This window comes from Rhineura floridana, chromosome 3, assembly GCF_030035675.1.
Source record: "Rhineura floridana isolate rRhiFlo1 chromosome 3, rRhiFlo1.hap2, whole genome shotgun sequence".
Lineage (NCBI taxonomy): Eukaryota > Metazoa > Chordata > Lepidosauria > Squamata > Rhineuridae > Rhineura > Rhineura floridana.
The window spans coordinates 62,629,666-62,650,776 of record NC_084482.1 but is presented as its reverse complement, the minus strand read 5'-3'; the positions used below and the strand labels follow the sequence as shown (position 1 = coordinate 62,650,776).

General features: G+C 42.5%; 1 protein-coding gene across 1 annotated transcript in view; it reads left to right on the top strand.

The window, feature by feature from the left end:
- Nucleotides 1-21,111, top strand: part of UBE2O (ubiquitin conjugating enzyme E2 O) — a 119,619-nt gene that overhangs the window by 74,370 nt on the left and 24,138 nt on the right. The window contains exons 3-9 of the mRNA XM_061616301.1: nt 2,187-2,297; nt 9,567-9,664; nt 11,229-11,292; nt 13,512-13,655; nt 14,330-14,439; nt 15,642-15,792; nt 18,216-18,257. Coding sequence (XP_061472285.1) covers nt 2,187-2,297; nt 9,567-9,664; nt 11,229-11,292; nt 13,512-13,655; nt 14,330-14,439; nt 15,642-15,792; nt 18,216-18,257 — 720 coding nt within the window. The remainder of the gene's footprint in view (nt 1-2,186; nt 2,298-9,566; nt 9,665-11,228; nt 11,293-13,511; nt 13,656-14,329; nt 14,440-15,641; nt 15,793-18,215; nt 18,258-21,111) is intronic.

The following is a 21,111-nucleotide window of genomic DNA, read 5'->3' as shown; positions in this document are numbered from 1 at the left end:
TGGTAGACACTCTTGTGCTCTTTCCCATGGCAACATGCATGCATGAAATCCTGAGCTGGGGTGGGTGGGGGATGGAATCTAAATCAGTATCTGAAACTATTAAAAATACAACTAGATTGAGTGGGGGCAGCTAGTGATGACACTGAGCGACACAGTACAAGACATGAGACAGCTGCTGTTAACTTGCATATTTCATTTACACTTTTAGTTGACTTCTATGAACACTGAGGGCACAAAACGCTCATCTGTGTTTATTCAGGACTAATCTCACTGCATAACAGCATAGCAAATCTCTGCTGGAGATGATTTGTGTACTCTTTGAAGAAGGAATTAACACTCTAAATTTCAGTACTGCTTTATTCTTTCACCCCATTTCAGACCTATAAAGTTAAACATTCTTGCCTTCAGTCATTTAAAAAAAAAATATGGTGGGTAGTGTTCAGATGAAGAAGAAGAAAAAATACATGTGCTAGAAAACTTGGGTATGTCTGTACTTGCTTAAACAAGTGACCTGTAGAAGCTAACACGAGGATAGCTCAATCTGGAACCCTTTTCAAAGTTGCTTGCACCAGTTTTCTGTGATCATGGGCATTTCTGAACCCTCAGCTGATTTGAGAACCCCAAGCCCATGGTTATGCTGCAATTAGCACTTCTTTGTGCATTTAATGTGCTCTTAATGGCTTTAAAGTATTCTGCACAGGGAACAACTAGTATTACCTTTTTATGCTTTTTTTCCCCCTATTGGCGGCGTCTTTCTCAAAAAGCCGTGATATAAAATACAGTGATGGGGAGAGGCTTGATTCCCAAACTGCTGACAGTAAAATGTGTCTTGCCATCTCAGAGCATGAGCCAACCTTAGTCATTTTTAAAGCAGAGAATAAGACACTTGAAGAATGGGACAAGGAAAAGAGAGATATTCATATAACAAGATACTTTGCACTTCTTTGAATTGCTGTCCTTTTATATGCCAGCTGACCTGTATTACAAGTTAAAAGCCTAGCTTTGGGAGTTTACCCATTTCACAGAAGTTCATAGCATTCTGTACCCCACCTCGCATGCATGTAATGTCCAAAGACATTTTGGGCCACACTGGATTATAAAGGTTTTACTCTCCCATTCTGGAGTTCTCCCAGTGTGTAGACTGAGAAGACACATTTATTTACCAATGAGAGCTGGGTTTTGTGCGAGCGAGCGAGCAGTGTGTGAGGGGAGGGAGGGAAGCATCATCATATGATGGTGAGCTAATTCATTTATCATAGTGCCAGCCCTCTAAAGTGTGTGTGTCTGTGTTTCCATTAATAGACCTTGATGTTTGGGAACAGCTACAGAACCCAGCCATCAGCTGTGTCTTTTAATGGACTGTGCTCATTAATAAATAAAAATACATTATTAAGCAGCTGCCACTTGACTGAGAATTGGTTGAGTTAATGACGCATCTGGGTTTGTAGCCTCTTCCTCAGCGAACCAAGTAGTATGTAGGCACAAGGAGCATCATTGAGCCCCTTTTTCTCAGCTTTTGTTTATAGATTCAGCGTGATGCAATAGGCAATTGTTTAGTTATGTTTTGTTCTGATTCTTGTTCTGATACTTGTTCTGCAGATAGAGGGTAAAATATCTAGGGTTTCTATAGCCCATTTCAAGTGTTTTAAAGAGCACCACACTTGAATATTCATACATTAGCCATATCCCTATATTGCATAGAGTGAGGCTGAGAGAATATTGAGTTTCTACAGAATTGTCCACATTACCTGCATTTGACATGTGTGTAAAATAAAGAGAGACCAATCTTGGTGTGAGAACTTGCATGCTAGGCTGTTATTATCTCATCTAACAAACAGCTTATCAGATGTATGGAGGTCCAGAACCTGCAAAGAAAGGAAGCTGTAAAAGCTGGGTTCCAAAGATGGGTGAGGGGAGCTGGGAGGAAGGGCGGGATATAAATCAAATAATAAATAAATAAATAAATAAGAACAGGAAGGATGCAGGAATTCCCTTGAATGATGGGTAGGAAGAAACTATAGAAAGGTCTGTCTGTCTTAACTCCTTCTCATTTTGCTGTTTTTCTTGGGTTTTGGATTTGTGTTCTATGTACAAATAGTGGGTGAAACTTTCAGAGTCGTCAGTTTCTGTTTCTGCACAACTTAACAGTGTGCTATAGTCTAAAAACCCTTTGTTTACCTTTCCAGGACAGCCAGTGTGGGACAGTAATTGATGTAAACATAGAGTGTGCAGTAAAACTGGTGGGGACCAACTGTATCCTTTATCCTGTCAACAGCAAAGATCTTCAGAATATCTGGGTGAGAGTGCTTAAAACTACTTATTGTCACATAGCAGGAAAGCAAACAATTTAACAGATTTAATCAGGAATAGACAGGAATGATGTTATATCCCCTAATGTGAGTGGTTTCTTTTAACAAAACTACAGTCTTTCACTGGAGAGAGTAATGCTTTTAAGCCTTACATGAGTTGCAATTCAGATACCTGAAGGACTACCTACTACTACATGAACTTGTCTGAACATTAAGATGTTAGTTTCAAGCCTCTTGCTTGGGTTCCCCTTTCTTCACAGTTTAGGTGGATGAAGACCATTTTGGTTGGGGAACCCTGTTTACAAAAAAATTTTTTTCTGGGACTAAACATACTCTTTTGTCTGGTACTACAAAGACAAAGCGAAATATCTCTCTCTCTCTCTCTCTCTCTCTCTCTCTCTCTCATAAGAACATAAGAAGAGCCTGCTGGATCAGGCCAGTGGCCCATCTAGTCCAGCATCCTGTTCTCACAGTGGCCAACCAGGTGCCTGGGGGAAGCCCGCAAGCAGGACCCGAGTGCAAGAACACTCTCCCCTCCTGAGGCTTCCGGCAACTGGTTTTCAGAAGCATGCTGCCTCTGACTAGGGTGGCAGAGCACAGCCATCATGACTAGTAGCCATTGATAGCCCTGTCCTCCATGAATTTGTCTAATCTTCTTTTAAAGCCGTCCAAGCTGGTGGCCATTACTGCATCTTGTGGGAGCAAATTCCATAGTTTAACTATGCGCTGAGTAAAGAAGTACTTCCTTTTGTCTGTCCTGAATCTTCCAACATTCAGCTTCTTTGAATGTCCACGAGTTCTAGTATTATGAGAGAGGGAGAAGAACTTTTCTCTATCCACTTTCTCAATGCCATGCATAATTTTATACACTTCTATCATGTCTCCTCTGACCCGCCTTTTCTCTAAACTAAAAAGCCCCAAATGCTGCAACCTTTCCTCGTAAGGGAGTCGCTCCATCCCCTTGATCATTCTGGTTGCCCTCTTCTGAACCTTTTCCAACTCTATAATATCCTTTTTGAGATGAGGCGACCAGAACTGTACACAGTATTCCAAATGCGGCCGCACCATAGATTTATACAACGGCATGATGATATCGGCTGTTTTATTTTCAATACCTTTCCTAATTATTGCTAGCATGGAATTTGCCTTTTTCACAGCTGCCGCACACTGGGTCGACATTTTCATCGTGCTGTCCACTACAACCCCGAGGTCTCTCTCCTGGTCGGTCACCGCCAGTTCAGACCCCATGAGCGTATATGTGAAATTAAGATTTTTTGCTCCAATATGCATAATTTTACACTTGTTTATATTGAATTGCATTTGCCATTTTTCCGCCCATTCACTCAGTTTGGAGAGGTCTTTTTGGAGCTCTTCGCAATCCCTTTTTGTTTTAACAACCCTGAACAATTTAGTGTCGTCAGCAAACTTGGCCACTTCACTGCTCACTCCTAATTCTAGGTCATTAATGAACAAGTTGAAAAGTACAGGTCCCAATACCGATCCTTGAGGGACTCCACTTTCTACAGCCCTCCATTGGGAGAACTGTCCGTTGATTCCTACTCTCTGCTTTCTGCTTCTTAACCAATTCCTTATCCACAAGAGGACCTCTCCTCTTATTCCATGACTGCTAAGCTTCCTCAGAAGCCTTTGGTGAGGTACCTTGTCAAACGCTTTTTGAAAGTCTAAGTACACTATGTCCACTGGATCACCTCTATCTATATGCTTGTTGACACTCTCAAAGAATTCTAATAGGTTACTGAGACAGGACTTTCCCTTGCAGAAGCCATGCTGGCTCTGCTTCAGCAAGGCTTGTTCTTCTATGTGCTTAGTTAATCTAGCTTTAATCATACTTTCTACCAGTTTTCCAGGGACAGAAGTTAAGCTAACTGGCCTGTAATTTCCGGGATCCCCTCTGGATCCCTTTTTGAAGATTGGCGTTACATTTGCCACTTTCCAGTCCTCAGGCACGGAGGAGGACCCGAGGGACAAATTACATATTTTAGTTAGCAGATCAGCAATTTCACCTTTGAGTTCTTTGAGAACTCTCGGGTGGATGCCATCCGGGCCTGGTGATTTGTCAGTTTTTATATTGTCCATTAAGCTTAGAACTTCCTCTCTCGTTACCACTATTTGTCTCAGTTCCTCAGAATCCCTTCCTGCAAGTGTTAGTTCAGGTTCAGGGATCTGCCCTATATCTTCCACTGTGAAGACAGATGCAAAGAATTCATTTAGCTTCTCTGCAATCTCCTTATCGTTCTTTAGTACACCTTTGACTCCCTTATCATCCAAGGGTCCAATTGTCTCCCTAGATGGTCTCCTGCTTTGAATGTATTTATAGAATTTTTTGTTGTTGGTTTTTATGTTCTTAGCAATGTGCTCCTCAAATTCTTTTTTAGCATCCCTTATTGTCTTCTTGCATTTCTTTTGCCAGAGTTTGTGTTCTTTTTTATTTTCTTCATTCGGACAAGACTTCCATTTTCTGAAGGAAGACTTTTTGCCTCTAAGAGCTTCCTTGACTTTGCTCGTTAACCATGCTGGCATCTTCTTGGCCCTGGCGGTACCTTTTCTGATCTGCGGTATGCACTCCAGTTGAGCTTCTAATATAGTGTTTTTAAACAACTTCCAAGCATTTTCGAGTGATGTGACCCTCTGGACTTTGTTTTTCAGCTTTCTTTTTACCAATCCCCTCATTTTTGTGAAGTTTCCTCTTTTGAAGTCAAATGTGACCGTGCTGGATTTTCTTGGCAATTGGTCAGTTACATGTATGTTTAATTTAATAGCACTGTGGTCACTGCTCCCAATCGGTTCAACAACACTTACATCTCGCACCAGGTCCCGGTCCCCACTGAGGATTAAGTCCAGGGTTGCCATCCCTCTGGTCGGTTCCATGACCAACTGATCTAGGGAATAGTCATTTAGAATATCTAGAAACTTTGCTTCTTTGTCATGACTGGAACACATATGCAGCCAGTCTATGTCCGGGTAGTTGAAGTCACCCATTACTACCACATTTCCTAGTTTGGATGCTTCCTCAATTTCATATCTCATCTCAAGGTCTCCCTGAGCATTTTGATTAGGGGGACGATAGATCGTTCCCAGTATTAAGTCCCTCTGGGGCACGGTATTACCACCCACAACGATTCTGTGGAGGAGTCTGCCTCTTTTGGGGTTTCGAGCTTGCTGGAGCTCTCTCTCTCTCTCTCTCTCTCTCTCTCTCTCTCTAAATTGATTCTCTACTCTGACTTAGTTTTGAGGAGTTCTTTCTTTCCTGTCTTATTGTTAAATTGTTTTAAACTGCCATTAGTTTGTCAATCTCTGTAAGCTGCTGCCATGGAACTGTTAATATTGAAGGGTGGGATATAAGTCTGTGAAAAAACAGTGCAGTGCTTGCATTATCACAAGGCTAGTACTTTCTGAATATGCAGCTAGCTTCTATCTGACTGAGCGAGGGCTAAATCTATAACAAATGGAATGAGAAGCTTCTGCGTAGTGATTTGCTAGAGTGATCACTTAAAGTCCCATGGCAACAATATGATCCTGAGCTGCAGTACAGTTAATACATTGTGTTAACAAAATCTTTAAAGGAACAAGGTATGCTTCTGTATATCAAAAGTGTACTGTACATCAAAAGTGTACAGGATATGGTTGCCTGTAATATTTCTGATACTTGTGCCCTTTCTTTTCTTTTCTTCTTTTTGTTGAAACGGGCAGGGAAGCAGTCTACTTAACGGTTTGGGCCGGTCCGAAACCTTCCTCCAAAATGAGGATAAATATTGCAGTTCCTTCTGCTGCTGTTCATTACAAAGCAGACAAATAAAACTATAAATTGATTGTTAGAAGGAGGGTACTTGCCTTTCCTGAAATACTAAACTATGATTCTGAGATTACCCCAGAATTTAACCAGCATATTTGATAGGTAACCGTTCATCTCTGCCATGGTAGTTGTCACAAAGCACAGTCAGTCAGGCACTTCTGCATCCCCCAAATCTTGTAACATGATATGCATGTGCGAATGGGGGAAACCTACTTCAATTATTGATTGAGTGGATGTGTGTGAGTATTTGTGTTGTTTGTTATTTTTAGTGTTTGTCATATTAGATTCATTTTAAGATGTGCCTGGGAGAACATACTCCGGCCCTAGTAAGGGGATTTTCGGGAGGCCCAATTAACGTAGTGACGGGTAATGGGAGGTATGGTGTTGGGAGGAGAACGTGCCAGGTAAGGGGAACTCGTCCCAGACAAGTTGTGTCTGTGCCTTGTTCCGGTTCTCCTCATATCCACCGGATTGTTGGTTGTACTGTCAGCCAGCCATCAGATCTCCAGGTGCTGCTCTTAAATGCGAGATCGGTTGCTAATAAAAACCCCCTTATCCACGATTTGATCGTGGAGAAAGGGGCTGATCTTGCGTGTATTACCGAAACCTGGGTGGGCGAGCAGGGAGGAGTTGCTCTCTCCCAGCTTTGCCCACCTGGGTACTCGGTGCAGCACTGTGGTAGATCTGAGGGCCGGGGAGGTGGGGTTGCTGTGGTCTATCGGAGTTCTTTCTCCCTCACCAAGCACCCTGTCCAGACGGCGACTGGTCTGGAATGTCTTCATCTTGTGCTGGGCCAAGGAGACAGACTGGGAATACTGTTGGTGTACCGCCCACCTTGCTGCCCAACAGCTTCCCTAGCTGAGCTGACAGAGATAGTCTCAGAGGTGTTGTTGGGGTCCCCCAGACTCGTGGTACTGGGGGATTTCAACATCCATGCCGAGGCTGTCTTGCTCGGGACGGCTCAGGACTTCATGGCCTCCATGACAACCATGGGGCTGTCTCAAATTGTTACTGGCCCGACACATGTATCAGGACATACTCTTGATCTGATCTTCGCCACTGGTCATGGAGATGGTGATCTGAAGGTGGGGTATTTTTCATCTACTCCATTGTCATGGACAGATCATCGCTTGCTGAGTTTTAGACTCACGACAGCCCTTTCCCTCTGCAGAGGTGGGAGACCTATTAAGTTGGTCCGCTCCCAGAGGCTTATGGATCCTGAAGCTTTCCAGAGGGCTCTGGGAGTTTTTCCGGCTGATAGCACTGGTGCTCCTGTCGAGGCCATGGTTGATCTGTGGAATACGGAGATGACCCGGGCCATTGACATGATCGCTCCCGCGCGCCCCCTTCAGTGCCGAACTCATACAGCACCGTGGTATACCCCGGAGCTGAGAGTGATGAAGCAAGAGAGAAGGAGGCTAGAGTGCAGGTGGAGGCGAACTCCTGACGGATGTAATCATTCCTTGGTAAGTGCTTCCTCTAAGTTGTACATAAAAGCGGTTAGGGCGGCGAAAAAGTCTTATTTTGCTACCACCATTAGATCATCCCTTTGCCGCCCAGCGGAGCTTTTTAGGGTGGTACAAGGGCTTCTACATTCTGGCTCTCATGATACTAAGGAAACATCGGAAGCCCGCTGCAACAAACTTGCGGAGCACTTCCAGGATAAGATTGCATGCATCCGTCGGGACTTAGACTCTGATGTTATGACAGATGAATCCATTGAAGTGTCCAGAGCGCGGTCTTGTCCTTTATTATTGGATGAATTTCAGTTGGTGCAGCTCGAGGAAGTGGACAGGGTGCTTGGAATGGTGCGGGCGACCACGTCTGCTCTGGACCCTTGCCCATCTTGGCTAGTGAAGACTAGCAGGGCTGTAACCACCGGCTGGGCCAGGGAGGTAATAAATGCCTCCTTGAGAGAGGGAGTAGTCCCTGGTAGTCTCAAGGAGGCAATAATAAGACCTCTTTTAAAGAAACCTTCTCTGGACCCAGATGTTTTGAACAACTACAGGCCGGTGGCGAATGTCCCTTTTTTGGGCAAGGTTCTGGAGCGGGTGGTTGCCGGCCAGCTCCAGGCGCTCTTGGATGAAACCGATTATCTGGATCCGTTTCAGTCCGGTTTTAGGTCCGGTTTTGGCACTGAAACAGCCTTGGTCGCCCTGTATGATGACCTTTGTCGGGAGAGGGACGGGGGAGTGTGACTCTGTTGATTCTCCTTGATCTCTCAGCGGCGTTTGATACCATCGACCATGGTATCCTTCTGGGGAGGCTCGCGGAGTTGGGAGTTGGGGGCACTGCTTGGCAGTGGCTCTGCTCCTACTTAGCGGATCGTCGCCAGAAGGTAGTGCTTGGGGAACATTGTGGAGTCCCTCAGGGGTCGGTTTTGTCCCCCATGCTTTTCAACATCTACATGCAGCCTCTGGGTGCGGTCATCAGGAGTTTTGGAGTGCGTTGCCATCAGTACGCTGATGACACGCAGCTCTACTTCTCCTTTTCACCTTCCACAGGTGAGACTGTTGATGTGCTGAACCATTGCCTGACCGCGATAATGGACTGGATGAGAGCTAATAAACTGAAACTCAATCCAGACAAGACTGAGACACTGTTGGTGAGCTCTTTCCCTGCTCAGATGGTGGATGCTTATCCTGTTCTAGATGGGGTTACACTCCCCTTGAAGGAACAGGTTCGTAGTTTGGGGGTCCTTTTTGACCCTTCCTTGTCGCTCGAGGCTCAAGTGGCCTCGGTGGCACGGAATGCGTTTTACCACCTGCGCTTAGTAGCCCAACTACGCCCCTATCTGGACAGTGATGATCTCGCCTCGGTTGTTCACGCTCTGGTAACTTCTAGACTGGATTACTGTAACGCGCTCTACGTAGGGCTGCCCTTGAAGACTGTTCGGAAACTTCAGCTAGTGCAAAATGCGGCAGCCAGGCTGTTGACGAGGACCAATCGGTCTGCGCATATAACACCTGTCCTGGCTCGCTTGCACTGGCTACCTATTTGTTTCCGAGCTAGATTCAAGGTGCTGGTGTTGACCTATAAAGCCTTACACAGTGTGGGACCGCAATACCTTGTGGAACGCCTCTCCCGCTATGAACCTACCCGTTCACTTCGTTCAGTATCTAAGGCCCTCCTCCGGGTACCAACTCACCAGGATGCCCGGAGGACTGTTACTAGATCTAGGGCCTTTTCTGTGGTGGCCCCCGAATTATGGAACAGCTTACCGGAGGAAATACGCCTGGCGCCTACGGTTCTTTAGCTATGGGCGGTCTAGAAATGAAATAAATAAATAAATAAATTATCTGGAAAATGTACAATTGTTAAATTCCTTTGTGTGTTGAGTATATCCTAATTGTGAACTTCAATTCATCCTGTTATTCCATGAGCTGAAAAATGTTCTCTAGTTGTGACTAAATGAATCCTAACTTTCTTCTCCTCCTCCTCAGCCGTTCATGTATGGTGACTGCATAGCCTATGATTGGTGGCTAGGAAAAGTGTACGATTTAAAGAATCAGATCATTCTGAAGCTCTCCAATGGTGCCAGGTATTTCTGTTGCTTCTGTTACAGAGAATGCATTTAATATCCTGGTTGAGTAAACATATAGACCAGCCTTCCCCAACCTGGTGCCCACCAGATGTTTTGGATTACAACTCTCCTTAACTGTACTCACTTGGGCTAATGGGAGATGTTGTCCAAAACAACTGGAGGGTGTTAGGTTGGGGGGAGGCAAGCATAAACTTAGGCTGTACTTTGGATAAGTCTCATTATACTGGGTAGAACATCTGAGTAAGCTCATAGGATTGGGCAGTTGTATTGCTAAATATCTTCTACACTTATGTTCTCAGCTATGCAGAGAAGCAGCTGGAGTCCAAAAGACTAGATCTCCAGGCTCAGGCTGGGTAATATGGGGAAAAGATGCTTTGATAATTACCCAGATTCCACATCATTAGAGGCTTTATGTGTTAGTGTTGGCACCCTGAATTTGGTTCGGTAACATATAGGCCATGGGCGAGGGATTTGGCTGGTGGGTCAGACCCGTATCTCCCCCACCCCCACCTCCATGGGCCAACTTTGACAGGAGGATGGGACCACCCACCTATCAGTCATCTGATGTCATTGACACCTGACAAAATTCAAAGGAGGTTGCTGTAACTGACAGTCTGCTGGTCGATGGTTACAGCAACCTTCTTTGAAGATGCACTTTCAGTGACAGTCAACTGGTGCTGAGAGAATGCCTTCAAGGATGCTCCTTGTAACCTCTAATCTGTTGATCCTTGGCCACAGGGAGCCCCTTTGAAGTCTCTGCTGAGGGGAAAATGATCCTAAAAATGGAGCATTTTGTCCTGCAGTGAAAGCAGTTTGTACTTAAAGTGCTTCCTCTTGTTGAAGTCTGAATGCAAACTGCTTCCTCTGGAGAGAAAACAAATGCTTCATTTTTAAACTGAGCATTTTTTCTTTCCACAGAAAGCAGTTTGTATTCAAAGCACTGGAGGAAGTAGTTTGAATCCAAGCTGCTTCCTCCAGTCCCCTCAATTGCGCTAGGGAGTTCCTAAAGAGGGCCCCTTAGTTAAGCCAATCCCAACTTGTTGAACGTTGGCTGTGCAGAGCTCTCTTTAAGCACCAACAATCAGCTGATAATTATACAAAGTGCCTGACTAAAGGGCTTTGCGGGACCACCAATCAGCTGATCAGTGTCTGCAAACCCCTTTTTTTAGCCCAGCCATGACTTTAACTCTCCCATGCCTGATGTCATAGGTGGGTGAGAATTGGCCAGATTGGCCTGGGGAGCCTAATTAGGTTTGCAGGCGAGAGTTTCTTACCCCTAATATAGGCAGCCTGTGCACATCCTGCAAAACTCTTGTTATGTGACTGGTGTTATAGAGAACATTGTAGCTTGCCCTTGGCCTTTAATGTTTCTCAAAGCATACTCTTTTCCATTCCAGCTTAAATAGTTCTTTTAAAGTGGGACAGTATCCATTGTCTTCCTACTGCATGGGCTCGTGCTGTTAAAATCTAGGTATAAGAGCATGTTAATACATATTTGCCATTAAAAAAGTAGTGCTGACTCTTGCAAAGTCTGTTTTTACCAATTATTGCTTTTTCTTAGGTGTTCTATGAGCACAGAAGATGCAGCAAAGCTCTATGATGTCTGCCCACATGTCAGTGACTCAGTAAGTTTCCTCTCCTTGTTAGAATAGCTCTCAGTTTGTAGAGATACATTTTATCATACGGGCCCAACTTGTGGGGTTTCTGTCTGTCTGAATAACTATCCAATGTTGGGGATTTGGAGTGCAGTGCAAGATTTACTGCTGCCACAACCATAGTGGTTCGTTGTAACACTTTTTCCTATAACAGTGATTGACAGCCTTGATTTTATACATGTACATGCAAGACTATTTATTTACTTACAAAAATTCCTGTATCACCAGCATTAAAAAAATGGCCATGAACAACTTAAACAACAGTAACATTGCACCAATAAACAAGTAGAGAATACATCATAAATCAATAGAGCAGCTTATTCTCAGTAAGCCAGGCTCCAGCAGTGGGCCTTGGGCCAGTTTCAGGTGGGTCTTGGTTCCACAGGCTGCCCGATGTCTCCTCACTTGCCTGTCCCATGCCCCAGCCATACCATAGACTTTTGGCCGGACCAGTGCCAGCACCAGCAGTTCCTTGCATGCTGAGTAAAAGTGCCTGGGAAACAGAGAAGTTTGAAGGAGGGGTGAGGGAGAAAGAAGGAAGGAAGATAAAAGGTTAATATTTATTATTAGTGAATATATATTAGTAATAATAAGCTAGGAATAGAAAGAAAGGGGGATGAGTGACTGGTGGTTATTGGTAATTTACAGCTTTCTGAAGTTTGGGAACCCCTGGATTAGTATATCAGCATAATTGGATCACTTCTCAGGGAAACCTGGATGAACAAGTAACTTTGAAGCAGGTGCCTAAATGCCAATACTGTAGGTGTCTTCTGGATGTTCATTGGAAGCACATTTCAAAGGGCAGGTGCTGCCATACTAGAAGCCCAGATCTTGGTGGACATAACACTAATGTTGGAAGCTTATACCGCTACTAGGGAGTGTCTCCCCCAAGGATCGAAGTGATCAAACAAAATAAGGTATTCTCAGAAGTAACCTGGTCCCAAGTAGTTCAGGGCTTTATAAGCCAACAGCAAAACTTTAAAGTTGGCCGAGTAGCATGTCAGCATCCAGTGCAGCTCTTTCAGCACAAGTGCAATACGCTGCTGGTAGGGCACCCCCTTTAGCATCCTTGCTGATGCTTTCGGCACTAGCTGCAGCTTCTATACCAACCGTAAGGGAAGTCCCACATAGATCATACTGCAATCTCAATGTTACCAGTGCCTGGACTATGACAACTAAGTTATCATGTTCCAGGAAGAGCCGTATTATAGCATCAGCTGAAGCTAGCAGAAGGCACTCCTAGCCACCGAAGCTACTTAGGCAGAGATGAATCTAGGAGCGTCCTCAAGCTACGACCTGCTCCTTCAGAAGCAGTGCAACCCAGCTCAGAACAGAACATTGATCTATTTTCCAGATCCTGGAGCTGCTCACCTACAGAGCCTCTGTCTTACTAGGATTCAAGCTCAGTTTATCATCTCACTAGACCAGGTCCTGAATGGCCATACCTGATTCAGATGTTTTGGAGAAATAGAGTTGGGTGTCATCAGTGTGTTCCAAATCCCCCAGTGACCAGTCCCAATGGTTTCATGCTGCTGTCAAAAACCTAAAGCAGTGTAACCCAATTCAAGAAATAGAAGCAGTGTTTTTATTTCTTGCCAAAAGCCATGACTCCCATAGGAAAAAAGTAAACCTGCTCTTCCCCAGCTAGCATTGGATGTCAAAAAAATGTACTGTTTTCACACTATTCAGTCACACTGTTCAGACGTCCACCTTATCTATCATTTGATATTTCATGTGTAAGGAGCCATTTTTCCCACCTTTATAACTAAGGAAATGGACCCAATGAATACAATCCATTGTCAAAAAGTCCAGAAGTCACCGAAGATGATTCAATCGTATTTTCTGTTTTCATGGTAGATACTCCACCCTTGAGATTCTACTACTTGGTGCTGCAATAATTCAAATGAAATTGAGAGCTGTTCATTTCTAATACCTCTGATATTTTCCTCCACTAGTCTTTTTCTTGTCTGCCTAAGATTTCCTAATTACATAAGAAACTGCTCTTGTGGTTGACTAAAGCAGAGAGAAGCATTTTGGGACCAAGAAAACTTGCAACGAGATCTGTTCCCTTAAGTATTTCCTTAGTGATGGACAGAAATGCAGGAAAGTCATACCACAGGGACAAAATGTGGTCTAACCATACCTAGCTCTAACTTGCACTTCTTTCTTCTATTATTCCTTCCTTTCAGGGCCTCTTCTTTGATGACTCATATGGCTTTTATCCTGGGCAAGTTCTCATTGGTCCCTCAAAAGTCTTCTCAAATGTGCAGTGGCTTTCAGGAGTGAAGCCTGTTCTCAGCACGAAAAGCAAGTTCAGAGTGGTGGTGGAAGAGGTATGACTCAGTGAGCTTGACTATATTATGAAATCACTGACTTGCCTGAAGAATGGGATGTGTTGTGTCCTTGGAACCAAACTTGTTGGCTTTATTTCTGAAAATAGTGGTCTGCAAAAGATTGGGATTCACTTATTTTTGAATTATGTACAACTCTGAATGAGGACCTCATCTGTTACTTGGGCTTTGTTAAATTCTTCCCTGATTGGTTCTTAGACTGAGTCCCCAGTCAAACCCTGAAGTGAAAGGTCTGTAGGATGAAAGTATCCTTCATTTTAGATTGTATCAGGTTTGTTATATCAACAGAGCAATCCTCAGTAAGTGATGCCAGCTACATAAAAAGCAGTTTTGTTTATCTAAATTGTTCCCAAACAGCAAATAAAACTGATTGTTTATGCCATAGCTACTTAGGGCTGATGTGTTTCTGTTTAAAGATGCAGCACCAAAACCAGGATTATATTTCTGGGAAACCAAGAGGTATTCTATGAGCTGACTGAAAGGTACCAGAGTATGGGTAGTGATACATCTGTAGTGCAAAAGTATTTTTATCTAAAACTCCAAAACTGTGTTGAATTTAGCAAATGGCTTCCATAACAAAATGCTACTTGATTTTTAATCTAGTGAAACATTCTAAAACCATACTCTTCTCTCCTCCTCTTCCTCCTTCTCCCTAGGTGCAGGTGGTGGAATTGAAAGTGACTTGGATCACTAAAAGTTTCTGTCCTGGAGGTACAGATAGTATAAGCCCTCCACCATCTTTAATTACCCAAGAGAATTTGTCTAGGTAAGGAGTTCTTCCTATTAACACCTTAAAAAGCACTGCCCCAATAAATTACTTTCTGCCAGTAAGTAGCTATCAGAAGAGCAACTGTTTACTTTCATGAAAACAGAGCTGTTGCAATGCCGTAACCATAATAGGTCCAAATATTTGAGGTGGGATGGTGAATGATCATGTGGGCAGAAGAAAGGCATCTAATAGCTAGACAATGAATGCATTATTCAAACCTGGTATTACTCTAGCTTAGCCCTGGAACTTGTTTTTAGGGCCAGGGTTCACTCCTGGAATACTTGAAGTGAGAGTTCCTAGAGCAAAGGAAATGAATGTTTTACATCATAGAGTAAATTCTTGAAGGAACACCTCTTTCCATACTAGCTTGCCGATGTCTTAAGATATTTGGTTGAGACCCTTCCCTGTATGCCCCTCCTACTGGATGTTGACTACATATTCACAAAAGAGGGGCCTTCTCTGTAGCGGTGCCCCAACTTAGAATGCCCTCTCCAAAGAGATACAACTTGCACTCTTGGATGAAATACTTTAAATAAAAATAGAGCTACTACAATGGGAGGCTCTTTGATTCTGGATTAGCAGGTAAGACTGTCAGGCTGGTGTCTCTGTATCTCTCACTTTACAAATCAGGTACCGAGTGTTACTGTTAAAAAATCTACCCTGGCAGGCTGTAAGAGAAGAGTGGTAGACCAGGGATATTGGAGGAAATTATGGGGAGGCCAAGCTGGCTCTGAAAAAAAGTTAGCAGTGGAATTCTGTGTAGTCTGTCTAAAGCACGATAATGAAATTGCAGTATAAAGTGTGTTCTAAATTTGTAGAGTTATTCTGTTTTATGTTAGAAAACTAGTCAAATGTAAAATGGATATTTTTGGATATTTCCAGCTGTTTGTGTGTTACAGGGCAAAAAGACTCTGAAAATCTACTTATTTTCCTACTGCACATCCAAACTTTACAGTATGTTTCGTATAGAACATTCTCCATTGTCCTGCATTAACAAAGATTTTTGTACTGTTGAATTTAGCCTAAACACATGTAAAATGAGAAAGTAATATCATTCTCTCCTAAACAGTGATTTCCCAAATGGTGATCACCTTGCAAGTACATGAAAGCCCCATTAGAGGTGTCGGCTTGTGCTAAGACTTGGGGAAGTTGTATCAGCTAGCAGTATAGTGGTATCACTGTCATCTTGCCTTTAACAGGGTAAAGCGTCTGGGATGCTTTGACCATGCAGAGCGGCAACTTGGAGAAAGATGTCTATATGTATTTCCTGAGAAAGTGGAACCTGCAAAAATCACATGTGAGTGCCCAGAGAGAAACTGTGTTCTGGGAGAAGGATCTGTTACCAAAAAGGTATGTACACTGGCATAGCTTGGCTAAGAGTGTCAAATTGCTTCTGAGAAGTCTATATTATTCCAAATTGCTGTAGACTATTTTCTTGTTAAGTCACACTTGTTAAACTCTGTTAATCTCCACCAATATTAATCTGCTAACGTGGTTAAGAGATGGTAATAGCGGCCTCTGAGGACTGTACTCCCTTGTATTCTCTCTTTGGCTTCCATTGTATTGAGATCATATTCTTCCTTAACCACATTTAAGAAAAACATTTGCTCCAATGTTGATTGCAGTTCGGACTTAAGTAGTTTCCCTGCTTAATCAGTATTCTTAACCATCTTCAGATGCCAGTTAATACAGATTAAGTGAAGAACCTGTTTAGCCTTAACCATAATTCCATGCTTAGTATTAATGTGTTCCTAAACCATATGACAGAAAAGGGGCAGTGGCTTTCAGGAGGAACTGTAGGGAAACGTGTATGATCCCACAGTTAAGAAACTGAACTCCCAGTAGCACTTTGGGTCATGCATATGATACTTAAATGGTTAGAGGAAATGTGAACTGGTTCAGCTGAATGGACTAAAGTAGCAAGAGTTGCTATGGGATGAGCTTGCCTTCATTCGGCAACTGTTGCATTCCTGAGATAAGATCAGTCCATGAGGGGTGATCTATAATATTCTCCTGTAAACAAGCTGTTACATGAGAAACATACATTTACAGTGACATATGAATTTCCACCCAACATTAATACATTCCACTGCTTCTTTGTTTTCAGTTTAAATCTCTGTTGATCCTAAATGTGAGATGAAGATTTATTTAGAATTCACATTGCAGATGGTTTTTAGATCCTTTGAGTGATTTCAGGAAGGAAACTTGTTTCCTTTTTTGTTATGAATCTGTTGCATTGTTATAGCTGTCTCATTCCACCATTCAGAGACAGTGGCTCAGTTTGCATGTAATGCTAAGCCAAACCATGGCTTAGTATGAATCTGCAGCCTTCCAGAGGTATCATAGCTACTTTGCTCCTCCTCTGGTCCTGCTGCTGCTGTGGGGTTCTGAGCTTAGTTTGAGTGTGTTGTCCAGACCAGGGCTCATGGTTTGTCTGGAGCAAAACAAACCACAAACCTGGATTCAGACAACATTCTTAGCTCAGAACAATGCAGCAGCAAGACTAAAGGATAAGAGAGGCAGCTACAATCTTCTCTCCAGGAGTCTGCACACTAATGCATCCATGTTTTTCTGTAGAGTCATGGTTTGGCTTAGCATTGCACGCAAATGTTTCTCTACAACTTTCTAGAGCTGACTTCCACACTACTTGTAGGTACATATGGTACTCCTTTGAGCTTTTTTAGGTGTTTTTATGTGTTTCAAAGTACAATAGAGAAAGGTGTGTGTACTGATTGAATTTTCCAAGCATCTCTCTTAGGTCAAGCATTAGTATGTGTTCGTTATGAGTGTGTTCCCCCACTCCCATTGTTGACTTCATTTCTGCAAAGTGCAGAAAGGAAACCATTACAATTAAAATAATACAACTGAGGTATATCGCCTTTAATTTATTATAGGTGCCTTCTTCCTCCAAAGTATTTTTGGACCTCTGCACATGTTTGGTATTGAAGTAAATTAATCCCATTTTCAACAAAAGATATTTTGCCTGGCTAGCATTTGGCTGTAGCTTGTTAATTGACTCATAACTGCTAAGTCTCATCATTTCAGTAGCCATTCTCTTATGTTAATGATTTTGGTCTCTTTCCATTATCAAATGTATGCCATTCTGGCAGCTGCATTGACAGTGAAAAATAGTTTAACATATTTCTTGATAACAAGCAAAATAAGGAAATTCATATATTTCTAAAGAATACTATTTAATTAGTGTATGAGAGCTTATCTGTGTCTTCCAGTTGTAGTAATACCATGTACATTTCTGCCCTTGAGTAGTTTTAATTAATGGACAGTTTACAGTTCTTAGTGGAATATTCTTAGAATATTCTGATAAACAGCTCTCTGTCTAATTTCAAAGTATTCCTATAATCAGAATTGAATTTACCATCCCTTAATCTAGCCTGCAGACAAACCCAAATGCAGTCTACAAACTTGTATGGGAGCTCACCACAGGCTCAATTAACCTCCTGTTTTGGGACCTTCTTGGGGGAGGTTGTTAAGCATCTGGCAGGCCACAAAACATGGTTGTCTGTCTGTCTGCTTGGTTCACTGGTTTTACAGCCTGCCTCAGTGGTTTTATGTGCCAGTATAGTGAAATGTTTTCCTATAAAATCAGCATCTTCTAAGGAAAAACATGCAACAAATATTCTAAAGCTCCCTTTTGGGTAAAAATATGAATAAATGCTATCAAATTGGGAATCATTCCTCTAGACATAATTTACCTTTGTAAATATCCCATGTTTTCATCAGTAATTCCAAAATCATGGTGTTTAATATTACAGATGGCCTGTCCTTGTTTCGTATCCAACGTAAAGCCTGAAAAGGTACTGTACTTAACACTTGTTCTATATCTATATATAAAAACAGCCTTGAACTTCAGTTTATATCTTCCTCTATGGTCTGGTTCAGGTGGTCAGTGTCTCCAATATCAGCATACAAATGCCACCTTCCTCCTAAAAAAGATGTTAGCATTCTAAATACTTTGTTACCCCCTATAAAGTCAACAGCAGATTTTGCCATTTGTTAATAACTTCCTACATAAACTCTTGATACTTCAGAAGAGTCTCTATTTAGGTGATGTTTGTTTTAAGTGCCATTATTCCTCCTCAAGGGAAAGGTTAGCTTAACCTTTTTAAAACAGCTTACCCAATTCAGATTTCATTTTGTACAAATTTTAATAATCTTTTGAATTAGTAGCATGATAGAGATATGCCAGGAGGAAAGTGGTAATTTTCAGTGAAACCTGAATAGTATACATGGCAACACTTCTGTCCCCCACTTCCCATAGAAGTGTCCCTGTTGGTTGCAGTCAGGTCATCAAGCAGAAGGGGTGTTGGCAGATCTTGCTTCATTGACTGCAGTGCTTTGCTTTTTCCTATTGAAGTAGATAGCTGCTTAATCACTTCAGGATGAACTTGCCCTTGATTATGGCAGTGTCTAGAATAGTAGGCATGCTTTGTCCTTTCATGGCTGTCTTAGATGTTGCCTCTTTCCTTTGTCAAATATCTCAATGGGGGCAGTAGTAATTAAACCCACTCCAGTGAGTGGAACTAGGCATTACATGAGTAAATGAAGGCTTCTCAGCCCTCATTTGCTATAACAAGAGGAAAACAAGGGTGAGGATACTTACAGATAAAAAGCAGGTAGGAAGGGGTCATAATGCTTCCTTCGCCTGTAGATTCTCTTGTGCAAGTGCCTCCTATGCAATTTTCTTCTCCGCTGGGCTCCTTCTGGTTTTGGAGCCTGGCTGTGGCTATGAGGGAACTTATTGCAAATGTCTGGAATGCACATTTACACAGGAGAGTTGACATGCAGAGCAAAGGTTAAGTATTCTGCTTGCTGAGTCTCTCCTGCACATCTTCTCTTTCCCACCTTTTGTTATTAGCATTACGAGAGAAGCAGAGTTGGGAACCTCACTTTTTTCTCAGTGTCTGCATGTTCTATATTGCAGTACCCTGGACAGCATTGTGTCAGTTATGACACACCATAGACTATCACGAACCCAAGTACTGATATTTGTATGTTGAAACTAGTTAAAGGCCATAGCCTGGTGGTAAGGCGAGGAATGGAGAATTTTGGTTCTTTCCCCACCTTCCTAATAATGAGAACATAATGAGAACATTATGGCCATTGACATAGTCAGGACAAAGGTATTCAAATCTGACCTGCTGTCCTGTAAGAGGTGGGCCCTTGAGTCTTCAGAAGAAGGTAATAGTCACTCTCTCAGTCCAGGAACCGCATTCAGCATGGGAGGAAAGAGGCAATACAGAAGAGGCGGTAGCAACATTTGAGGCGGTAGCAGCATAGAGATGGACAATTTCCAGAAAATTTTAGGCAATCGGCGGAGAAGTTTGGGGGGGGGTTTCAAGGGGGAAAACTGAATTTTTTGGGGAAATGGAAAAATAGGCAATATTCTTTTTTTAAGCAAACTTTCTGGATCGAATGTCACTTTGTTTTTTGCCTGCTCCTCATAAACTGACAAAACCGAAGAGGCTAGGTTCCTTACAATTCAGCAGCTTGTAGCTCAATTTGTAATAAAAAATTAAAATTTAAAAAGTAAATTTGATTTGTAATTGTCTGAATAAGCTGTACTTTTAATATATGAAACATGGTAATTCTATTATTATTATTATTATTAGAATTTATTATTAACATGGAAGACCAAGTTACATATAATGCATTTTATGTTCCTAAAGGAACAAACACATAAAAAACATCAAATTATAGTAAAACAAAGAAAATTATTATGTCTCCTCCTTCACAGTGTCAAGCAGACATAAAGCACTAATTTCCATAAAAAACTGAGAATGTGGGAGGGGGGCTAGTCAAGAGGACAGTCCTTCTGAGGCCTAGTTAAGAGAGCAGATGCAGATCCACCAGCTATGCCAAGAAGAGGGAGCCCACAAGCAAAGAAGGCACTGACTCCTCCATTCTCTTCTGACAGTGCCCATAGAGGCAGAAATGCAGCTTGCTCTTGCGTTGGAGAGTTGTATTCTCAGTGTATAACTCAGTACTTGCTTGTCCTCGGTATACAAGAATTGTAATGCTGTACATAGTCTTACATAAAAGTCTTCCTGTTACACAGTTTTTAGAAATCATTTTAGGAGAGTAAATACATGAATATCTTCTTAAACATTTTATTTATTGTTCTAAAAGAAAATGTCATAATCTAAAGTTTGAAAGCAAAATGCCACTTGTTAGAGGGAGAATGATGACATGGGTATGTGTGCAACATCTCTGAGCAATGCCTTGCCCATAGCATGCACCCATAGTTTATAAAACAGGTAAAACTATTCCAAATGAAACAGACCAGTTTAAATTCAGCAAAAGAAGTGGGTCCCATAGGACAAAATACCTGAACTGTCAAGGGCCAGGGTAAAGATTTATGTCTTCAGTATATGGCAAATGCTCTATATGGTGAAGATTCTAGACACTCCTCTGTGCAGAGAGACTCCTGTCGGGATGGGGCTGAGCCTGCTGGTACTGATTCTAAGATTTAGGGCCAAGACTGCCAACACAACACCCACAGGCTTAAATGTGCCCACCAAGTCCTTGACACCTGCAGCATCTCCTCCCCCACATTGCAATAAGGTTTGAAAGAAGACTTCTATTGGAGTCAATAGAAGGCCTTTTTCAAGCGTAATTGATATGATGGAGGGATGACTTGGGGGTTCACAG